At 40.4% G+C, this 20336-nt stretch overlaps 1 protein-coding gene across 1 annotated transcript; it reads left to right on the top strand.

Moving 5' to 3' along the window:
* Nucleotides 1-3440: 3440 nt before the first annotated feature.
* LOC139408805 (rod cGMP-specific 3',5'-cyclic phosphodiesterase subunit beta-like) lies at nt 3441-18433 on the top strand. Its single transcript, XM_071153150.1, has 22 exons — nt 3441-4024; nt 4739-4891; nt 5263-5352; nt 5529-5669; nt 9883-9957; nt 10081-10145; nt 10667-10733; nt 10875-10922; nt 11035-11184; nt 11684-11827; nt 11925-11990; nt 12354-12500; nt 12654-12761; nt 12888-12997; nt 13480-13567; nt 13707-13807; nt 14305-14412; nt 14539-14602; nt 14719-14793; nt 14933-15016; nt 15264-15387; nt 15506-18433. Exons 1-22 carry the CDS (start codon nt 3554-3556, stop codon nt 15529-15531), a joined length of 2505 nt encoding a protein of 834 aa, XP_071009251.1. The 5' UTR covers nt 3441-3553; the 3' UTR covers nt 15532-18433.
* Nucleotides 18434-20336: the final 1903 nt, after the last annotated feature.

The raw sequence follows: 20336 nt of genomic DNA, 5'->3' as shown, positions 1-20336 counted from the left end.
TGCCATGTGAGTCACCATGATCTTAGTTATTTAAGAACCTGTTTTTACATAACATGTCTATTTTTACCACCAGCATTTACTGTCTGAATGGAGTTTCTGCTGAGGCTATTCTTATCCCCCTGTTACCAGTAAAAGACAATGTGTACTCTAAGGTGAAATCCCACTACTGGGTGCTTCTTGCCAGCTGTCTTGATCTTTCTGTAGTTCTCTAGAGACACCTGGCTCTGAGGAGTGGCTACGTGTGGCTGTAGACACAGGGGATGATGGCAAGAGGCTGAACATGAGGCTTGGGCCTGAATGATTGGCTAACGGGCCCAGCAGAGAAGTACCACCACTACTCAGCCCCTCTTCATTCACTCTCCATGCATTTAATTAAAGGCACTTCTGGGTACTTAGAGCATTGTGTACTGTACTCCTGGCACTACTCTGAGGCATTACACACAATATTATGGTCTATTTCCTGAATAGTTCTTTAGGCATTAGTAGTTGTTGAGAGCTCTTTAGTTGTTCTGTACTTCTTTAGTTGTTCTGTAGTTCTTTAGTTTTTCTGTAGTTCTTTAGTTTTTCTATAGTTCTTTAGTTATTATGTGGTTCTTTAGTTATTCTGTGGTTCATGAGTTATTCTGTAGTTCTTTAGTTATTCTGTAGTTAGTTGTTTTGTTGTTCTGTAGTTCTTTAGTTGTTCTTGCTCCCCTTCCTGTTCGGGTGGCGCTCGGCGGTCGTCGTCACCGGCCTACTGGCTGCCACTGATCCCTTTTTTCCCCTTTTCTGTTTATTGGTTTCACCTGTGTTTAGTTTAGGCTGATTGGTTGGGCTTTATTTACCAGCCGGCCCGCCTGCTGGTTGTGCGGGATTATTTCAATGTACATGTGTACACGGCTGTATGTCACGGTTGTCCGTGTGTTTGGGTTTTTGCTGGACTGTTTAATAGGTGTTTAATAAATCAAATCAAATCAAATCAAATTTTATTTGTCACATACACATGGTTAGCAGATGTTAATGCAAGTGTAGCGAAATGCTTGTGCTTCTAGTTCCGACAATGCAGTAATAACAAGTAATCTAACTAACAATTCCAAAACTACTGTCTTGTACACAGTGTAAGGGGATAAAGAATATGTACATAAGGATATATGAATGAGTGATGGTACAGAGCAGCATAGGCAAGATACAGTAGATGGTATCGAGTACAGTATGTACAAATGAGATGAGTATGTAAACAAAGTGGCATAGTATAAAGTGGCTAGTGATACATGTATTACATAAGGATACCGTCGATGATATAGAGTACAGTATATACGTATGCATATGAGATGAATAATGTAGGGTAAGTAACATTTATATAAGGTAGCATTGTTTAAAGTGGCTAGTGATATATTTACATCATTTCCCATCAATTCCCATTATTAAAGTGGCTGGAGTTGAGTCAGTGTCAGTGTGTTGGCAGCAGCCACTCAATGTTAGTGGTGGCTGTTTAACAGTCTGATGGCCTTGAGATAGAAGCTGTTTTTCAGTCTCTCGGTCCCAGCTTTGATGCACCTGTACTGACCTCGCCTTCTGGATGATAGCGGGGTGAACAGGCAGTGGCTCGGGTGGTTGCTGTCCTTGATGATCTTTTTGTCCTTCCTGTGACATCGGGTGGTGTAGGTGTCCTGGAGGGCAGGTAGTTTGCCCCCGGTGATGCGTTGTGCAGACCTCACTACCCTCTGGAGAGCCTTACGGTTGAGGGCGGTGCAGTTGCCATACCAGGCGGTGATACAGCCCGCCAGGATGCTCTCGATTGTGCATCTGTAGAAGTTTGTGAGTGTGTATAGGTGTGTTGTTGCTCTTTATTCATTTGTACCTTAGGTGAAGAGGCTGAGAGGGAGCATACATTTGCCGACTATTTCTGACATATCAAATGAATTGAACTGACATTTAAAAAATTCCAGGGGCAGTAAAAGATAACAGAAGGTGTATGACAAACAAGTAATGGTTCTACTATTTACTGGTTAAACCTAATCTTTTGAATACAATTTTGAAGGCATGAATATCAATGGCATGGTCAGCTTCAGCAGCAGTGATTAACAGTAGAAGTTCAATTAACTTGGCCCTTCGTATAAGCCGGCTGCCATCTTGTGTTGTGGGGTTGCACTGTATTTCTAGGGTGAAATATGGGCCACGCACAATGGACGTAATGCACCACAAGGGGTCAACAGTTCATTGGCAACAAACAGGTCACGTAAAGGCTTGCAATGGCTGGATTAATATGTTAGTATCATTAAATGTGTACATTGGTTAAATCCCTCATCTCCATTTAAGGTTTGCGGTGAAAGAACTGTTTCATTCATTCGATATTGATTATAAAGTAATAGTAGTTATATCCAACGTAATATTGAATAACAAACATTAGAGACTATACTGTTTTACACACACTCATAAGCAAATGCTTGTAAGCACGCACCCTCGTAAAGGAAGTCAGACGCAGGTTCATAGGAATGAAATGTATGCCTATGCATGTGCACATACGTTGCACAGTACATATCACATGCACACAGACAGACACACCTCCCTCGCCAGCCTTGTCTCTCTCACAGGTAGCAGATCTGATAGTATGAATCTATTCATGTGGAGATTATCCAGCTGACCTTTTGTATAAGATGGTTAAGGAATCTTAATATAGCCGGGGTGGAAAGATTAATGGCATTTTATCATCGGGCGAGTCTTATTGTCTCATAGACCCCCATACGTGTCTGTCTCTCACTTAATCATGTAATATGTCATATTGTAATTGGATGATAAAAACAGATACTGCAGCAAGTAAGGCTACTGTGTTCATTTTTAAAATAAAATCTAAAAGCTTAAATGAATATAACTAACAAATCTTTTTCTGCTTCTGAAGGCTACAACCGGCAGAGGCCTGTGAAAGATCCCATAGCAGTAGTACTGACTGAGGACAACAGAATTGGGGTGCTGAGATAATCAACTAGTGGCCTGGTTAAATAGGGCTTAGCAACGAGGAGTGCTTTTTTTTTAAATAAGAAAGTTAAGAGCTTGTGTGTGTGGTGCCTGCCTGGGGCAAGAGCAGGCTACAGTTGGAGACAAACCAAACGGGGGGACATCTTAAGGCTAACTGCTTTCAGACATGTGCCTCCTTCGAGGGAGTCCGGATCTCTTTTCCTTCAGGCTCGTTTTCTAAACCTGGCGAGGGGCGAAAGAAGAGGAGGTAATCGGCCAATGAAAGGACTGGGTTGGCCTCCTTCATAGAGATCACCTGATCAGTTTTGCATGAGCAGATCCTGGCTCACCTTCAACACTATTAAGAGAAAAGCTTGCTGATGACAATGGGATTGGACTCAGCCCTCCCTCCCCTGCCATTGCAAGTGTCTCCTCTGTTCACACCAGGACCTAACTAACGTGCCTGCCCTCTTTTTAAGGGAGTTTGGGGATTACATAGTGTGAACTTGCCCTCTTTTTTATTTGCTAGTAATCAATAGATAATTGGTTTTGTCGTCTTTTTAGAGACCGTGGTTTGAAGACTGGGACTGGGGGAGAACCAGTACATCCCTAACCCAAGATGAGTGCGACGAAGGAAGATGTTGAGAAGTTCCTGGATGGGAACCCGGCTTTCGCCCAGGGCTACTTCAACAAGAAGCTCACACCAGGGGCCCTCTCTGTGATGGCAGGCATCTCGGAGTCCAAGGTGGACTTTGGGATGTTACAGGAGCTGGGTCAGATAGAGGAAGGCCAGATCCTGTTCGACCTGATCAAAGAAATGCAGGAGAACGTGAACATGGAGAAAGTGGTGTTTAAGATTCTGAAGAGGATCGTCGCCCTGATCCAAGCTGACCGCTGCAGCCTGTTCATGTACCGGGAGAGGAACGGCATCGCGGAGCTGGCCACTCGTCTCTTCAACATCACTACAGAGTCAGAGCTGGACGACTGTGTGGTGCACCCTGACCATGAGATCGTCTTCCCCCTGGACCTTGGGGTGGTGGGACATGTGGCCCAGACCAAGAAACACGTCAATTTGAAAGATGTCAATGAGGTAAGAGTCAGATGGGGAAAAGAAGCATAAATGTTGTGGTAGTGATGAGAACAGACAGACAGTGTCCCAGAGGCTAGGAGCCAGTGAGATTGTGTTAATAGTCTTTTACAAGGGCCTTGTCATACGCTCCTACATGATATCATCTTCTAGCTGTACCAAAATAAATAGATGTATCACGTTTATGTTCAGCCAGAGAGAAAAGTGAATAGTTATTTAATCCGTGCCTATCCGAACGTACGCATATTGTTAAAATTGCGTTTTTTTGCTAAAACGCAGTGACACACAAAGTGGTATCGCAACTATACAGTACTGTGGGGATCTTCTAAATGTATATCTGGAGACAATATAAATCCTCTTGACAGATGTAATCCAGTTATTGTATATCCCTTGACCCCTTGTTGTAACTGGGATTAGGGCACCTGTTCTGGGGCATTTACATTAGGGTCAGCAGGAAGCTAACACGGTTCAAATTAATTTATATTTCACATTGCCCAGATTACCTGATTACCTGAGCAGTTATAATTCTTTAATAAATTGTGTTTTGTCTTAGAATATGCCAGAGGAAAACATGTATTAATCTGTGGTCTATAATGACATGCCAACTGAAAAAAGGCTCAAAACCAAGGCCATGTACTGGCTTATAGACAGACCCGTCTTAACACATCCATGTGGGATCTCTGAAGTCGGTGATTTGTTTTATTTTCTGCCATACAGAGCAGTCACTTCAGCTCATTCGTTGATGACCTGACAGAGTACAAGACCAGGAACATTTTAGCCTCGCCCATCATGAACGGAGAGGATGTGGTGGCTGTGATCATGGCCCTGAACAAGACCACTGGACCACACTTCACCACTGAGGATGAGGATGTGAGTACTGAGGGCGAAGGCTCTCTGAGAATAGGGCCTACACATGTCCAAGTGTCAGTGTCACAATGGAAACACTAAGAGGAGGTTATTGCATGAATAAGTTGGGGATGAGTAATCAACAGGTTTTCCCCCTTCCAAAAGTGAATTTACTTTTACATACAAACACTGACTGATGTTGTAGAACACAAGCGTGTCCATCAAACAAGCACAGGGAACACATACGTGCCATTTCTGCCTAAATGAAGAGGAAGGTCACATTCACTCACACCTGATGTTTTCAAATACTCCCTCTTGTCTTTCCTCTACCACCTTGATTACACATCAATGCATGTATTTCTCTTTAACAATAATTCACATTTTTGATCTCCCAGCTTTTTTTGAAGTATCTCAGAATAGCCACTTTGAACCTGAAGATTTACCAGCTGAACTACCTGTACAACTGTGAGACTCGAAAAGGACAGGTGAGTCTGCTGTCTGTACTGATATTCAGAGGAATTACTAGTTGTAGATGACAATAGGGTGTACACACAAAAAAGGCCTTTTGATTGTATTTTTTAGCTTTCACACATTTAATGATATATCAACCAACTGGTTATTAGCTGATCCTTCATGGTTGTTGTTTTTCTGTCGGGTATAGGTCCTGTTGTGGTCTGCCAACAAGGTGTTTGAGGAGCTGACAGACATTGAGAGACAGTTCCACAAAGCCCTGTATACAGTGCGGGCCTACCTGAACTGTGACAGGTACTCTGTGGGCCTATTGGACATGACCAAGGAGAAGGTGGGTGACACTGTCTGCATGTAGCCGGGCCACTCCTGAATTGCGGTATTGTCTTAAGCCTTCAAAGGTTTTTATTGATCTATAATATATATTCAACATTTATGTTTAATTTCTTGCATTCAAAATAATAGGTATCCCCAAATCCTCAAAACATGTCACTACAACTCCACTCATCACTTCTGGAACAAGACAATTTGCTTGCCCTAAGTACTTTAAACCATGCACAAACATGAAGTTTTGCAATATAAATGACTTGCATTATGTTTCATGACTGATAAACAGTTTACGTGTGATATGTATCTATGTGTGATTTTAAAGCGTTTTTCATGGTTGCAAAGGTGAGGGACGTACAGTAAAAGCCACCGCAATTCAAGAATGATCCAGCCATTTAGTCATCATAAAGAATAGTTATTATGGGTCTCCTCTAGTAATACTGTAGCCCACAAAACATAGCTCCAGCAGTATTTGTTCATATTTTGCCCCTACAGCACTACAGTGCCTTCAGAAAGTACTCAGACCCCTTGACATTTTGCCCATTTTGTTGTGTTACAGCCTGAATTTAAAATTAATAAAACTGAGATTATTGTTCACTGGCCTACACACAATACCCAATCATGTCAAAGTGGAGTTATGTTTTTAGAATGTTTACAAATTAATTAAAAATTAAAAGCAGAAATGTATTGTGTTAATTAATAAGTATTCAACCCCTTTGTTTTGGCAAACCTAAATAAGTTCAGGAGTAAAAGTGTCATTAATAAGTTGCATGGGCTCACTCTGTGTGTAATAATAGTGTTTAACATGATTTTTCAATGACTACCTCGTCTCTGTAACTCGTAACATACGATTGATTATCTCAAAGGTCCTTCAGTCAAGCAGTGAATTTCAAACACAGGTTCAACCAGGGAGGTTTTCCAATGTCTCGCAACTAAGGTCACCTATTGGTAGATGGGTAAAAATAAAATAAAAACAGACATTGAATATCCCTTTGAGAATAGTGAAGTTCAATGTCGGTCAGTGGCATTTAATATGAGCGAGGTCAATGTTTTTTTTATGAGCATGGCCTTATTTCTATTACAGCATATTGGACGACTGTATTCCATTCACCCAGCTCAATGTAACATTGATAGGTTTAGGCTATTACATGACACTAGAATTGTCCCTATACCTATCATAAGGTTGCTACAACCTAGCCTATGAATGAAAGTTTACAACGTAGGTGCACAGGTCGAGAGAAAAAATAAAGTAATCAAGGTGACAGACAAGTGACACATTCAACACTGCCATGCACACTCTTGCCTGCGTCTAGCTGATAGAGGGTGTAATCATTAGTCCAACAGTTGCAAACAATAGTTTCTATTATACAAATTCAGGCATGTTCATCCCTGTTTCATTCCGTTTAAGAAACGTTTTTCAACAGAATCAGCGGAATTAATAAATCCCTGATCACACGCGAACACAGTTCACTTTCATAGCAGCCAAATACAAACAGCATGATCATTTTGCGTGTAGAATTCCTTCTCACATCTATGTGCTCTCCTCTCACCTTTTCCTTTTGCTTGTGGACTTCAGTGAACAACACTTCAGTCGTCTGTGAACAGGCGGGAAAAAAATATAATATCATAACCGCTAAACGCTACACACAGCCTTGTTATCACCATATTAGCTAACGTCATAGTTAGCTAACATAGCTACTAGAATTAACGTGTTCATTAACCTGCTACAATCATGCAGTACAGTGTACAGTCAGCAAGCAGTTTAGCAGTTACACCGGCAGGCCCCGGTGGAAATAAATGAATAAAATGCTTACCTTGACTTGGAAGAGTTCCAGTGTTGGATAGATATAGCCAACTAGCTAACATAGCATCCCGCTCTGTTTGAGCCGGGTGTTTGAGTAGGATAAACTAGCTAGCAGCATTTGCTAGCTAAGAGAAAGAAAAATACAACAAAATATAGCTCTCTCTCTGTCTCTCGCTTGCTTCTCCTTCATTTTTAAAGAAATGTATTTGATCAAAACTGTTCAAATATTATCTTTCTCTTTATTTGTTTCAACTACTCACCTCACCACATGCACTGCAGTGCTAGATATCTGTAGCTTACGCTTTCAGCTAGGGGTGTGCCGAGTAGTTGGACAAAACTAGTATCATAACGGATATGTATATCTGTATACATTATGATCGGGAAAAAGTAATTTTCATATGCCAGCACGCATCTTTCTCATGTCAGTCGGTCATGTGTGAGGTTCTACGTGGTCTAAATAACTCAACTGGCTGTCTGTAAAGAGAAGGGCAGGCTGTACGTTGATCCTGTGGTTCTGATTGGATAGAGGGAAACTATATTTCTCCATCCACTCGCTTCATAATTTCACCCGATCAGTTTTCCTCTTTTTGAGCTGACAATTTAGATTGCTGCTGCCTGGCTGCTACTATGATAAATCACATGGTGAGGACGTTTGCTATCAAGCTGTCAATGTGGATAATATCTCACGGATTCTGACTGAGTGACAAACTTGGCTGCCAGCAGCAAATTGAGGCCAGACAGACACACACACACACCCCTCCACGCGCTGCTCTGAATCTGTAGCTTCTTTGCAGGAATTTGGCCAACATCTATTTAGGCATATTTAAACACTTCTGTTTTTTCAGATCGCAAGTATCATCCGATCCGACAATCAACTGTCAAGTTACGGATACGATTACGAATACAAGTATGGCCATGTCGGCACACCTGCTTTCAGTACTATAATCAATCTCTGATCCATTGATTGGGTGGACAACATGTCAGTTCATGTTGCAAGAGCTCTGATAGGTTGAAGGATGTCTTCCGGAAGTTGTCATAAATACTGTGTAAGTCTATGGAAGGGAGTGAGGACCATGAGCCTCCTAGGTTTTGTATTGAAGTCAGTGTACCCAGAGGAGGACGGAAACTAGCTGTCCTCCAGCTCCACCATGGTACTACCCTACAGAGTGCTGTTGAGGCTACTGTCGAACTTCATTGCAAAGCAGTGTTTTAATCAATTATTTGGTGACGTGAATATATTTAGTATAGTTTTATCTAAAAAATTATAACTTTTTTTATGTTTCACTATTTACATTTTTATGAAAATCAATTAGGAGGATGGAGAAAACTAAGGACGGATCAACAACATTGTTGTTACTCCACAATACTAACCTAATCCGCAGAGTGAAAAGAACAACATTTGTATAAAATAAAAATATTCCAAAACATGCATCATGTTGGCAACAAGGCATCCTATTAGGGGTATGCTTGTAATCTTTAAGGACTGGGGAGTTTTTCAGGATAAAAAATAAACTGAATAGAGCTAAGCACAGGCAAAATCCTAGAGGAAAACCTGGTACAGTCTGATTTCCACGAGACATTGGGAGATCAATTCACCTTTCAGCAGGATAATAATCTAAAACACAAGGCCAAATCTACACTGGAGTTGCTTACCAAGAAGACAGTGAATGTTCCTGAGTGGTTTTGACTTAAATTGTCTTGAAAATCTATTGCAAGACTTGAAAATGTTTGTCTAGCAAATATTTCACAATCCTGATGTGTAAAGCTCTTAGAGATTTACCCAGAAAGACTCATAGCTGTAAACACTGCCAAAGGTATTCTAACATGTATTGACTCAGGGGTGTGAATGCTTATGTAAATGAGATATTTCTGTATTTCATTTTCAATAAATTTGCAAAAATGTCTAAAAACAGGTATTCACTTTGTCATTGTGGGGTATTGTGTGTAATAATTTATTTAATCCATTTTGATTTCAGGCTGTAAAACAACAAAATGTGGAATAAATCAAGGGGTACTAATATTTTCTGAAGGCTCTGCAGTGGCGGATTTAGGTATAGGTGACATGGGCAGCCGCCCAAGGCGGCATCTTGCCGGGGGTGGCACGGGGGCACCCGCACAAAATGTTTTGGAATGGTGACATTTGCATGATCAGTTTTCTATCACTCATTTGCACATCACGTCAATGATATGATGTCACCGTGTGGGACTGTGGGTCAATTAACCTTGTCGGAGTGGGCGCCCTGATTCTAGTTTGTGAGCTTGGCAGGCTACTGCCTGGGAAGGTCTCCCACTCAGAAGTACGAGATGAGGAGGGGGGCTGGGGAGCCATACAAGCTAGTACCGCCACTGAGGCTCTGTAATATTATTAATATGCTGTGTCTGACAATCCATCTGTGTTATTGCTTTGTTCCTATAGGAGTTCTTTGACATCTGGCCAGTGTTGATGGGAGACCAGCCCCCTTACTCTGGACCTCTTACCCCTGATGGCAGAGTAAGTGTTCATAACTATCTACTTATTATCCTATGAACTGGTCTTTACCTTTTTGCCTTTGTTTTTACAATTTTGTATTCCTGGTGTGTGATTTTTTTGTTTTCTTGTTATCTGTGATTCTAGGAAGTCATATTCTACAAAGTCATTGATTATATTTTGCATGGAAAAGAGGACATCAAAGTTATCGCGTACGTTTATTTAACTTTTCTCTGATCATTAATGTATAGTTGAAGTAGTTTCAACCCTGTATTATCAGACCTGGGTTCAAATACATGTGCATTTGAGTAGTTGGCATTATAATTATTTTTTCTGTGTATTTAAGTATTTTTAAATACACAGCCCAAAACAAGCACTTTTATTTGAGTATTTGAATGGTTATTTGTAAAGACCAAAAAGTCTACCAAATTGTATTTTAGAGGATTTTCAAATACTTATTTCAAAAACAATTTTCAAATACCTTTGTTAAATGCAAGCAAGTGCATTTTAGTCGGTGCATGCACATTTTTCTAAATCCTTTCCAAATGTATTTCCAAACACATAAAAAAATGTTCAACTACTTGTCTTTTCAAATAAAATATTTCTGAAAACTTACTTTGAGTAACTTTTGTTTACTTTTGTGTGATTGAGTGATTGAGATATCTGAAATAGTATTTTAACCCACTGTATAGCAGAATAATCAGTGTGTGTTGTCTGACTGTGTTGTCAACAGGACTCCCACTCTAGAACACTGGGTTTTGTGTACTGGACTTCCCACATATGTGGCTGAAACTGGTCTTGTAAGTTTTTTAACCTGGCATTCAGATACCAAGTGTTTGAAACGTTATCAGAATTTGGAATTGACTTGAAAATAACACAATGTTCAAATTGCCATGATTTGCATGTGTGTTGATGCTGTACTCTTTATTTTGAATATCTAGATATGTAACATCATAAATCCCGCAACAGAGGAGATGTTCAAGTTTCAGGTACATTTGCTTCCTCATAAAATCAAGTATCCTTGCATGTGGTTTTAGCAAACATTTTAGCAACTTGCATAATTCCTGTTGACCATTTACCTTGTGTTTTCCCATAATACAGTCAGAACCCTTGGATGATAGTGGTTGGACCATAAAGAATGTGCTGTCCATGCCAATCGTCAACATGACGGAAGATATCGTGGGCGTGGCTACATTCTACAACAGGAAAGATGGGAAGCCATTCGATCAGCAGGATGAGGAGCTAATGGAGGTACTTTACTGTACTACAGCACGCAACTGTCTTCTCAACAATTCCTCTCTTCACAGAGAAGTCGTCAAGTCAAATGGCTCTATAAAGCCTTAATCTCTGCATTTTTTTGTGTAGACCATTAATTTATACAATGCACTGTGGCAGTCAAATGCCTCCCACTCTCTTCACCACATTGACACGAGTGAAACTACTCTGAATGATAGTGTGATTGTCTGTCTAACCACGCTGGCTTCTGAGTGAACCTACTCTGAATGATAGTGTGATTGTCTGTCTACCCATGCTGGCTTCTGAGTGAACCTACTCTGAATTATAGTGTGATTGTCTGTCTACCCATGCTGGCTTCTGAGAGAACCTACTCTGAATGATAGTGTGATTGTCTGTCTACCCATGCTGGCTTCTGAGTGAACCTACTCTGAATGATAGTGTGATTGTCTGTCTACCCATGCTGGCTTCTGAGAGAACCTACTCTGAATGACATTGTTTCTGCTGGTCTCCCCAGGCTATGACTAACTTCCTGGGCTGGTCCCACCTCAACACAGACACCTATGACAGGATGAAAATGATAGAGAACCGGAAAGACATAGCTCAGGACATGGTGCTCTACCACGTCAAGTGCCGTGATGACGAAATACAGAATATCCTGGTGAAGCCTTGCTCACAGATATACACAGATCTAACCTCCTTTACAAGAGAAGTGTTGTTTTAATATTTCACACTCATTGTTGTTTCATGTATCTTAGAAAACCAGACAGTATTTCAACAGAGAGCCCTGTGACTGTGAAGAGGAAGAGTTCCTGCAGATTCTGGTATTGCTACCTTATTTTTGTAGAATAACAATTTGGTCATAATCTGGAGGTTGTAGAATTATCTCTGATTTAGTCACTAGAGTATAAGTTTAAGTACTGGAACAGTAGGCCTGCATTTGTATGGTTGTATAGGTATAGGATCTTCATTTGATCACCCTGTAGCAGGAAATGTAAAACGTATAGTGTATTTGAGGTTTAAAAAGGCTTGATTTTCCCAACAAAAATGCCCATTAATTATTATCAACATAATAATTAAAATGTCCTGTTGTTTCCTGCTGTAGCAACCTAGCTAAAATTAAGATCCTTCATCTGCATGTTTAGTTTTTGTTAATAATGCTGTAATAATCATGCATTATCACACAGAAAAAAGAACTGCCTGGCCCCAAGAAGTTTGAGATCTATGAGTTCGGGTTCTCTGACTTTGACTGCACAGAGCTGGAGCTGGTGATGTGTGGGATCCAGATGTTCTATGAGGTCGGAGTGGTCAAGAAGTTCCAGGTTCCACAGGAGGTATGGTGCAATCATGATCTGTACTGCGACATCTTTCAGTGCCGGGAAAGTGTCAATTCTGAATGATCTCCGTGCAGTTTGTCATTAGTTACTTTATTACTCTCCCATACTATCTGTATATGCTCTAACAGGCATCTTTATTTATTTCAACAGGTTCTGGTACGGTTCATGTACTCTATCAGCAAAGGCTACAGGAAAATGCCCTATCACAACTGGCGCCACGGTTTCAATGTCGGACAGACCATGTTCACACTGTTGACGGTAGGAATGCTTACACCTCAGTAATGTACCCTAACACGTTTTCTTACTTGCCAAAAAGCTTAACTGAAGGCATGATTGAAAGATCTCTAATTCTGAGAGTCAAACGGCTGTATTTTGTTGTGTCAGACAGGGAACATGAAGAGATACTACACAGATCTGGAGGTGATGGCAATGATCACATCTGCTTTCCTCCATGATATCGACCACAGGGGCACCAACAACCTCTACCAGGTGAAGTGAGTACTCCTGGGAATCGCTGCTCTCTTTTCACTCTGCTCTCTGAAAGTTGGTACTGATGTTGGATCTTCATTTGACCAGTATTGTCACAGCAAAAATAATGATTTGACTGTTTAGTCCACTATGTTGCTTGATCGGTGGTTAGGCTATTAGCTGACCAAACGTATGTTACATGAAAAATGCAATACTGTTAGTGTGCGTTAGTGTGGGTGTGTTAGTGTGGGTTTTCAGTGAATTGATGTAAATCACAGGACAATTGCAGGAAAGTGCAGGAAAATTCTCAGCAACAAAAGAGTGATCAAAATTAGGATCCTACATCTGTACAACCAGTCCTTAAATTATCTATGGGTCTCTTCTTTTACTCACTCTCTCATCATGACTGAGGCCTTGCATGTAGAGAAGCACCTTGATTAGCTTTGTGTGATGAATGGCTTATGATGAGCTCTTTACAGTGTCTGGTCTGATCTCCCCTCACGAACAGATCTAGTAACCCACTTGCCAAGCTTCACGGCTCATCCGTCCTGGAGAGGCATCATCTAGAATTTAGCAAGTTCCTCCTGGCAGACGAGGTACGTAAGGGTTTTGTATCTCAGCCATAAACATTCACTCCTACAGTAAAACATTTTAGGTCAATTATTTATTTATTTGTACTTTATGCTTCCATGTTGATCACATGCTCTAGTCTAACTCCTCCATCCTCCCCCCCAGTCCTTGAATATATACCAGAACCTCAACAGAAGACAGAACGAGCATGCCATCCACCTCATGGACATTGCCATCATTGCAACAGACTTGCAACTCTATTTCAAGTAAGACTTGCAACTCCAATTCAATTAAGTTTGCACGGAAATAATCCTGCAGCAACAGAAAATATGAATTATTATGTGTATTAAAATGTATGGATGTTTTTTGAAGGGGTTTATACATTTTTTGTCAGGGAAAATCTAGTCGGACATTTTAAAGTGGAAATTGAAAACTTTAGAAGACTTTCTAAAGCTTGAATTCACTGCAAGTTTGCATTTCGTGCTGTGCAGGAAAATTCTCCTCAAAAAAAGCATGATCATATTAAGATCCTACATCTGCATTTACTTAACTGCAATACATATTGTATTCCCCATACAGATCTTAGGAATAATGTATTGTTGTTAATGTGGACTCTTTTTCTGCATATTAAAGCACGGGTTTAGATACGACGATCAAGCCTACTTAGTCCTGTAAAGTTGAGGGAACAAGATTTCACAATGCAGCGCTTATAACTTTAACTGAATGTGTAAATCTCTGTTTGGACATTTTCCAATGTCACCAGGAAGCGAACAATGTTCCAGAAGATTGTCGACCTATCAAAGACCTACGAAGATGAGAAGAAGTGGGTGGACTGGATGTCCCTGGAGACGACCAGGAAAGAGATTGTCCTGTGAGTGCAGTTCATGGTAGGGGGAGGATAGTAGTGATAGGGGGATATGTAGGATAATAACATGCACATTGGATCTTATTTTAGCATTTCTATTTTACACTGAACCTTCAATGATTCCCCTTAAAGGGCCATGATGATGACAGCATGTGACTTGTCAGCCCTCACTAAGCCATGGGAGGTACAAAGCAAGGTGAGAATCTCCCTTGATTATATATACGACATTTTAGTAGATGGTTTTGTGTTTCTGTAAGTGAATAAAGCTGTCCAATATAGTGAAATACATTGGACTACCTGGCTTCGTTCCAGGTGGCGCTGTCTGAAGCAGCTGAGTTCTGGGTGCAGGGTGATTTGGAAAGAGAAGTTCTTGAAAAACAACCCATTGTGAGTATATCAACGTGTGTTTGTCTGTTCTCCGTATATCCACATACATTTTTACACATCCAAGATGCCTGATGAAGAACTACGTTTTTTTGTGTGTGTGTGTGTGTGTGTGTGTTGTTCCTCCCTCCTTTCCAACCAGACAATGATGGACAGAAACTGCGCTGGTGAACTGCCCAAGCTGCAGTGTGGTTTCATTGACTTTGTCTGCACATTTGTCTACAAGGTAACGTCACTGCATGGTACTACCACTCCTTCAGACTAGCTACATCACACAGCTTCACAGTTACTGCTAAGCACCAAGTAAACCATGAATCTCTAGATCTTAGTGTTTGGTCAAATAGTTGGCATACCTTCTATTGGATGTGTTGAATGACCAAATGCACAAATCGCTGCCTTTCAGACAAGCCTTATTTGGTGAGATGGCTTGACTGTCAGAAATAGAGCTCTCAGGTTTTTGTTTCGTTGTTTAGGAATTGTCCCGCTTCCATCCGGCCATCCAGCCGATGTATGATGGCATGCTGAACAACAGGAAGGAGTGGAAGGCCAAGCAGGAAGAGTACGAGGCACAACAGGCCATCCTGAAAGCCCAGTCAGGTCAGAGTGGACGATATACTATTGCTCTCTAGTTTAGAGGGCATTTTGTCTGTGCATTAAAAGTAATACAGATTATCCTTAAACATGTATTGTTTTTTTGTATTCTTGCTATGTAAAGGGTCCAAGACGTGCTCAGTGTGCTGAAGCTCAGGACCTGTTTTGGAGGTAGGTCACTCCAGGATACATCACAGCCACACAGTCTTACTGCCGGCCGTGGGCAGGACCAGCCTCACCTCAGAACAGCTGTGGAAGGACAGCCTCCCCTCACAGCATCAGAACTTTAGAGAAGAGCCAGAGGGACTCCTTATCAGTCACGCAGCAAGGCCGTTGTACCTTCTGGTTCCAGACCCATGTTGGCACATTATGGCCACAACAGTCAATTTCCTGAATTCAACTGAAGAGCAGTTATCATTAGTTGCATTGGCATATCCACATGTTGGAAGTTACCCCTTTCATTATGCTTCACGACATTCTGAGGAATCCTTCATGGTCTTAGTGGAGTTCATTTTTGTTTGTACTAACTTTTTTAACGTATGTACAGTAGGTTCCGGAAGGTTTTTATTGACCAATTAAAGGAACAAGAAGTCAACAACTTCTGAAATGTTTCCATATGTATGTATAATGTCATTAATATGACACTAAAGCCCCGTTTAAACCAGGTGCCAACATACGTTCTTTGTCCTGATCTAGTCCACATTCTGATTGTGGCCCCATTTTCAGACATATGGTATTAAAAGTGTGTCTCTTATCCATCCACTGTGTCTGCATTGTGACCAGATTTCCTGGTCCCTACCTGTATGCAATTATTTCCCAGATATTCTTTCCAAATAATATTTATTTATTTGAAGACACGGCAGAAGTCAATGGTGCCACCTGTCAATGATTTTAAGAGGCCAAAATAATGATTATTCAAATGGTTTCGCTGTGCAGATCAGTCTATCACTTCGTAGATATCCAGACACAATGTGTGTCTGACTACCTCTGGAGGTGGTCAGGAAGAGCTGACCTATGACTGCATTTGTCTAAAATTGTGGGAACAATCAGACTGTGGACAAGATTAGGACAAAGGACACATGTTAGCACCTGTTAGCTCATTATGATTGCTTTTCGTTTTAAACAGGTTACTGTTTCTTAACTAACATTTTCGTACAGAATACTGTATGAAATGCACAGGGATACTTTTTGTTTTACATTCATATTTTACGCTGTTATTTGTATAGGTTTTTAAAACAAGTAGGCTTGTTTTTAGAGTTATCACATTAAAGGTAGACTCAACGAAATGACGTTGCCACGAGCAGCACCGCAGATAGAGATGAGCGAGAAGCAAGATCCCGGTCTTACACGGTCACATACAGTATCTGTGCCTGGGTTTGCTTCATGCTGTTAAGTTGAGCCTCGCGCTTCAACACTCTTAGTTGTTGCGGAAATTGACCCACTATGGTCTTTACTTTCTACGTCAGAACGCTGAGCCTACCTTTAAATAACACTTTACCAAATGTTGGTGGATTCATCAAGGATCCAACTTTACTTTTATGTATGTTATAATAACAGTGTAATAACTCGTGACTTACATTGTTCTTTACTCCTTCCAGTCAGTCGTCATTTACATAACTGTCCAGTTTTTCCAGATTTCTATGAAATATGACCTATAATTAAATACAAAATGAGTGAAATAGTTTTCCTCCCAAGAAATGGTAGTTAAAAAGAAGCTTTTCTGCATTTGAATGGTGTGGGCGTATCCCAACAACAGAATGTTGTGGCATATACCGGTCATAAAAATATGAATGACAAGTAAACAGCTGATTGGCCAGCTCAGCCAATGACCCAACGTGACATGTTAAATGAGGAAATAGCTAGCATTTTTGAGCTGGGGCTTAAGTATTGTTTTCTTTTATTGATGCTTTTGGCCACGAGTACGAGAATAGGACGAGTCAACAACATTATTAGTATGAGTTAACAGAATGAGCTTTTTGTGAGATTTTCACTGGACAATTACTTTAATGGTAATCAAAAGTAGATGATGCAATACTAGGGTATAGGGCTAGCATCCACATATGCCATAAGAAGTACGTTTTATGGTTCTACTTCATTACAGGGTAATGTGACCCCTTGCTGTGGGATGCTAAGTGATGGTTTTGCGGTATATTACTATTGTCCCATGCTGTGTTGGGTGAAATAATGGTCTGTAGCACTTTTAGTACAGCAATGTAAGAGGTGATGTTATAGAACGACTGCAGTCAAGCAGTTGAAAACAAGTATATTTTCTGTGTGTGTACATTGTCATTTATTGTTCTGAGATAGGAGAGAAAGGAGTTGACATTTTCAGGAAGGTCTGTCCCTGGCTATCCACAGTTAACTAGAAATGCTTCATTTTGAGAAACCCATCGTTCTCTCTATGTAACTGTTCACTGTTTATTGTTGAATATTTGAATGAGACATACTTTTAGGGTAAAAACAAGATACGGTATGTCTCAGTATATTCATATCTAACAATAATGGATGGATTTTTATATGGTCCAGTCCACTGCGAGTAGTGGTCAAAGTCCAATCCCTCAGTAGAGTGATTGAAGCCAGTGGCCTTGATTCTGTTACTCTTGAGCCTACTCACTGGATCCATAGAATCTCCTAGTGTTCATTATGAACAGAGGGTAATCCTGCTCTTACAGCAGCCCCACTGTCAATGGGGTACCTATGCTTTTATAGATGGAATCAATTGTAAATAGTCTTCTCCTGTAAATATATTTCAATAATAGTATATTTTTTTTCAGATGATTAATACTTCATTTCCTCTATGAGCGTCAGTGCAACATTACTGTTATGTTCGATCTGTGCCGACATTATAGCATGAAGGGAATATTAAGGACCCTTTTATTAGAAGCAGTAATTATGTACTTCCTCTTTTCAATTCCACATCATTAAACATTGCAACAAACATTCTATTCCACAATTTGCTGTTAAAAATACTTTAGCGTAGATATGACAAGTTCTAAAGCTCAATGTATGTGTTTTGTCTACAATGACCAAAATAAAGTACATTTATTTTTAAGGATGCATTTTGTCTAATGATATCTTGTTAGTTTTATACAACAGGAAACTATTTAAATATCCATAGTATCCTATTGTTTTTATATTTATATATATTTATATGGACAGAGGTTGGGCCAAAGTATCTAAAGCCTTATTCATGCTCCAGGCCTTAATTCTCAAATCAGTTTTGGAATACTGACTTTCCAAACAGGAAGTTACAAGTGACCAAATCCGATGTGTGTGTTTAGACAGCAGTCATTTGCTGACATGGCTAAGCTAGTTATCATAGTAACAACAGGTGTGCACAGTGGTATAGGCTGATTGGTGGTGGTGCTCGTGCTTCCTATCACTCAAAAGTTGTAGCAAGTTAAGGTGACAACAATGCCCACCATGGACGTTTCCCAGTTGCTTTGAATGTTTCTCATAGTGTGAGAACTCTTTTCAAGGATCAAAGGATAAGATTATCCAAACTTTTTTTGGTTGTTAGCCACAGCAGTCAACTAGCTAGCTAGGTAGCTGTTTATCTTTCCAGCTCATTCACTAATTTGTTGAAATCAAATCAAATTTTATTGGTCACATACACATGGTTAGCAGATGCTAATGCACGTGTAGCGAAATGCTTCTAGTTCCGACAGCGCAGTAATATCTAACAAGTCATCTAACAATTCCCCAACAACTACCTAATACACACAAATCTAAAGGAGTGAATGAGAATATGTACAAATAAAAGTATATGGATGAGCGGCATAGGCAAGATGCATGTGATATTTTATCTTTATTTAACTAGGCAAGTCAGTTAAGAACAAATTTTCAATGACGGCCTAGGAACAGTGGGTTAACTGCCTGTTCAGGGGCAGAACAACAGATTTGTACCTTGTCAGCTCGGGGATTTGAACTTACAACCTTTTGGTGACTAGTCCAACACTCTAACCACTAGGCTACCCTGCCGCCCCATATGATCAATGTAAGATATGAAAACACTATTAAAGTGGAATTATTTAAAGTGGCATTGTTTAAAGTGTCCAGTGATGGGGTCTCAATGTAGGCAGCAGCCTCTCTGAGTTAGTGATTGCTGTTTAACAGCCTGATGGCCTTGAGATACAGTTGAAGTCGGAAGTTTACATACACTTAGGTTGGAGTCATTAAAAGTAGTTTTTCAACCACTCCACAAATGTCTTCTTAACAAACTATAGTTTTGGCAAGTCGGTTAGGACATCTACTTTATGCATGCAATTTTTCCAACAATTGTTTTCAGACAGATTATTTCACTTAATCACAATTCCAGTGGGTCAGAAGTTTACATACACTAAGGTGACTGTGGCTTTAGAAGATTCTGATAAATTATGTAAATTAGCCTGAGTCAATTGGAGGTGTACCTGTGGATGTTTTTCAAGGCCTACCTTCAAACTCAATGCCTCTTTGCTTAACATCATGGGAAAATCCAAAGAAAATCAGCCAATACCTCAGAAAAGAAATTGTGGACCTTCACAAGTCTGGTTCATCTTTGGGATCAATTTCCAAATGCCTGGTACCACGTTCATCTGTACAAACAATAGTATGCAAGTATAAACACCATGGGACCATGCAGCCGTCATACCACTCAGGAAGGAGACACGTTCTGTCCCCTAGAGATGAGCGTACTTTGGTGCGAAAAGAGCAAATCAATCCCATAACAACAAAGGACCTTGTGAAGATGCTGGAGGAAACAGGTACAAAAGTATCTATATCCACAGTAAAATGAGTCCTATATCAACATAACCTGAAAGGCCGCTCAGCAAGGAAGAAGTCACTGCTCCAAAACTGCCATAAAAAAAGCCAGACTACGGTTTGCAACTGCACATGGGGACAAAGATCGTATTTTTTGGAGAAATGTCCTCTGGTCTGATGAAACAAAAACGATTTAACGGTTTGGCCATAAGGGG

The sequence above is a fragment of the Oncorhynchus clarkii genome, chromosome 5 (assembly GCF_045791955.1).
Source record: "Oncorhynchus clarkii lewisi isolate Uvic-CL-2024 chromosome 5, UVic_Ocla_1.0, whole genome shotgun sequence".
Classification (NCBI taxonomy): Eukaryota; Metazoa; Chordata; class Actinopteri; order Salmoniformes; family Salmonidae; genus Oncorhynchus; species Oncorhynchus clarkii.
The sequence above is the reverse complement of the archived record's forward strand: the minus strand, read 5'-3'. Positions and strand labels throughout refer to the sequence as shown.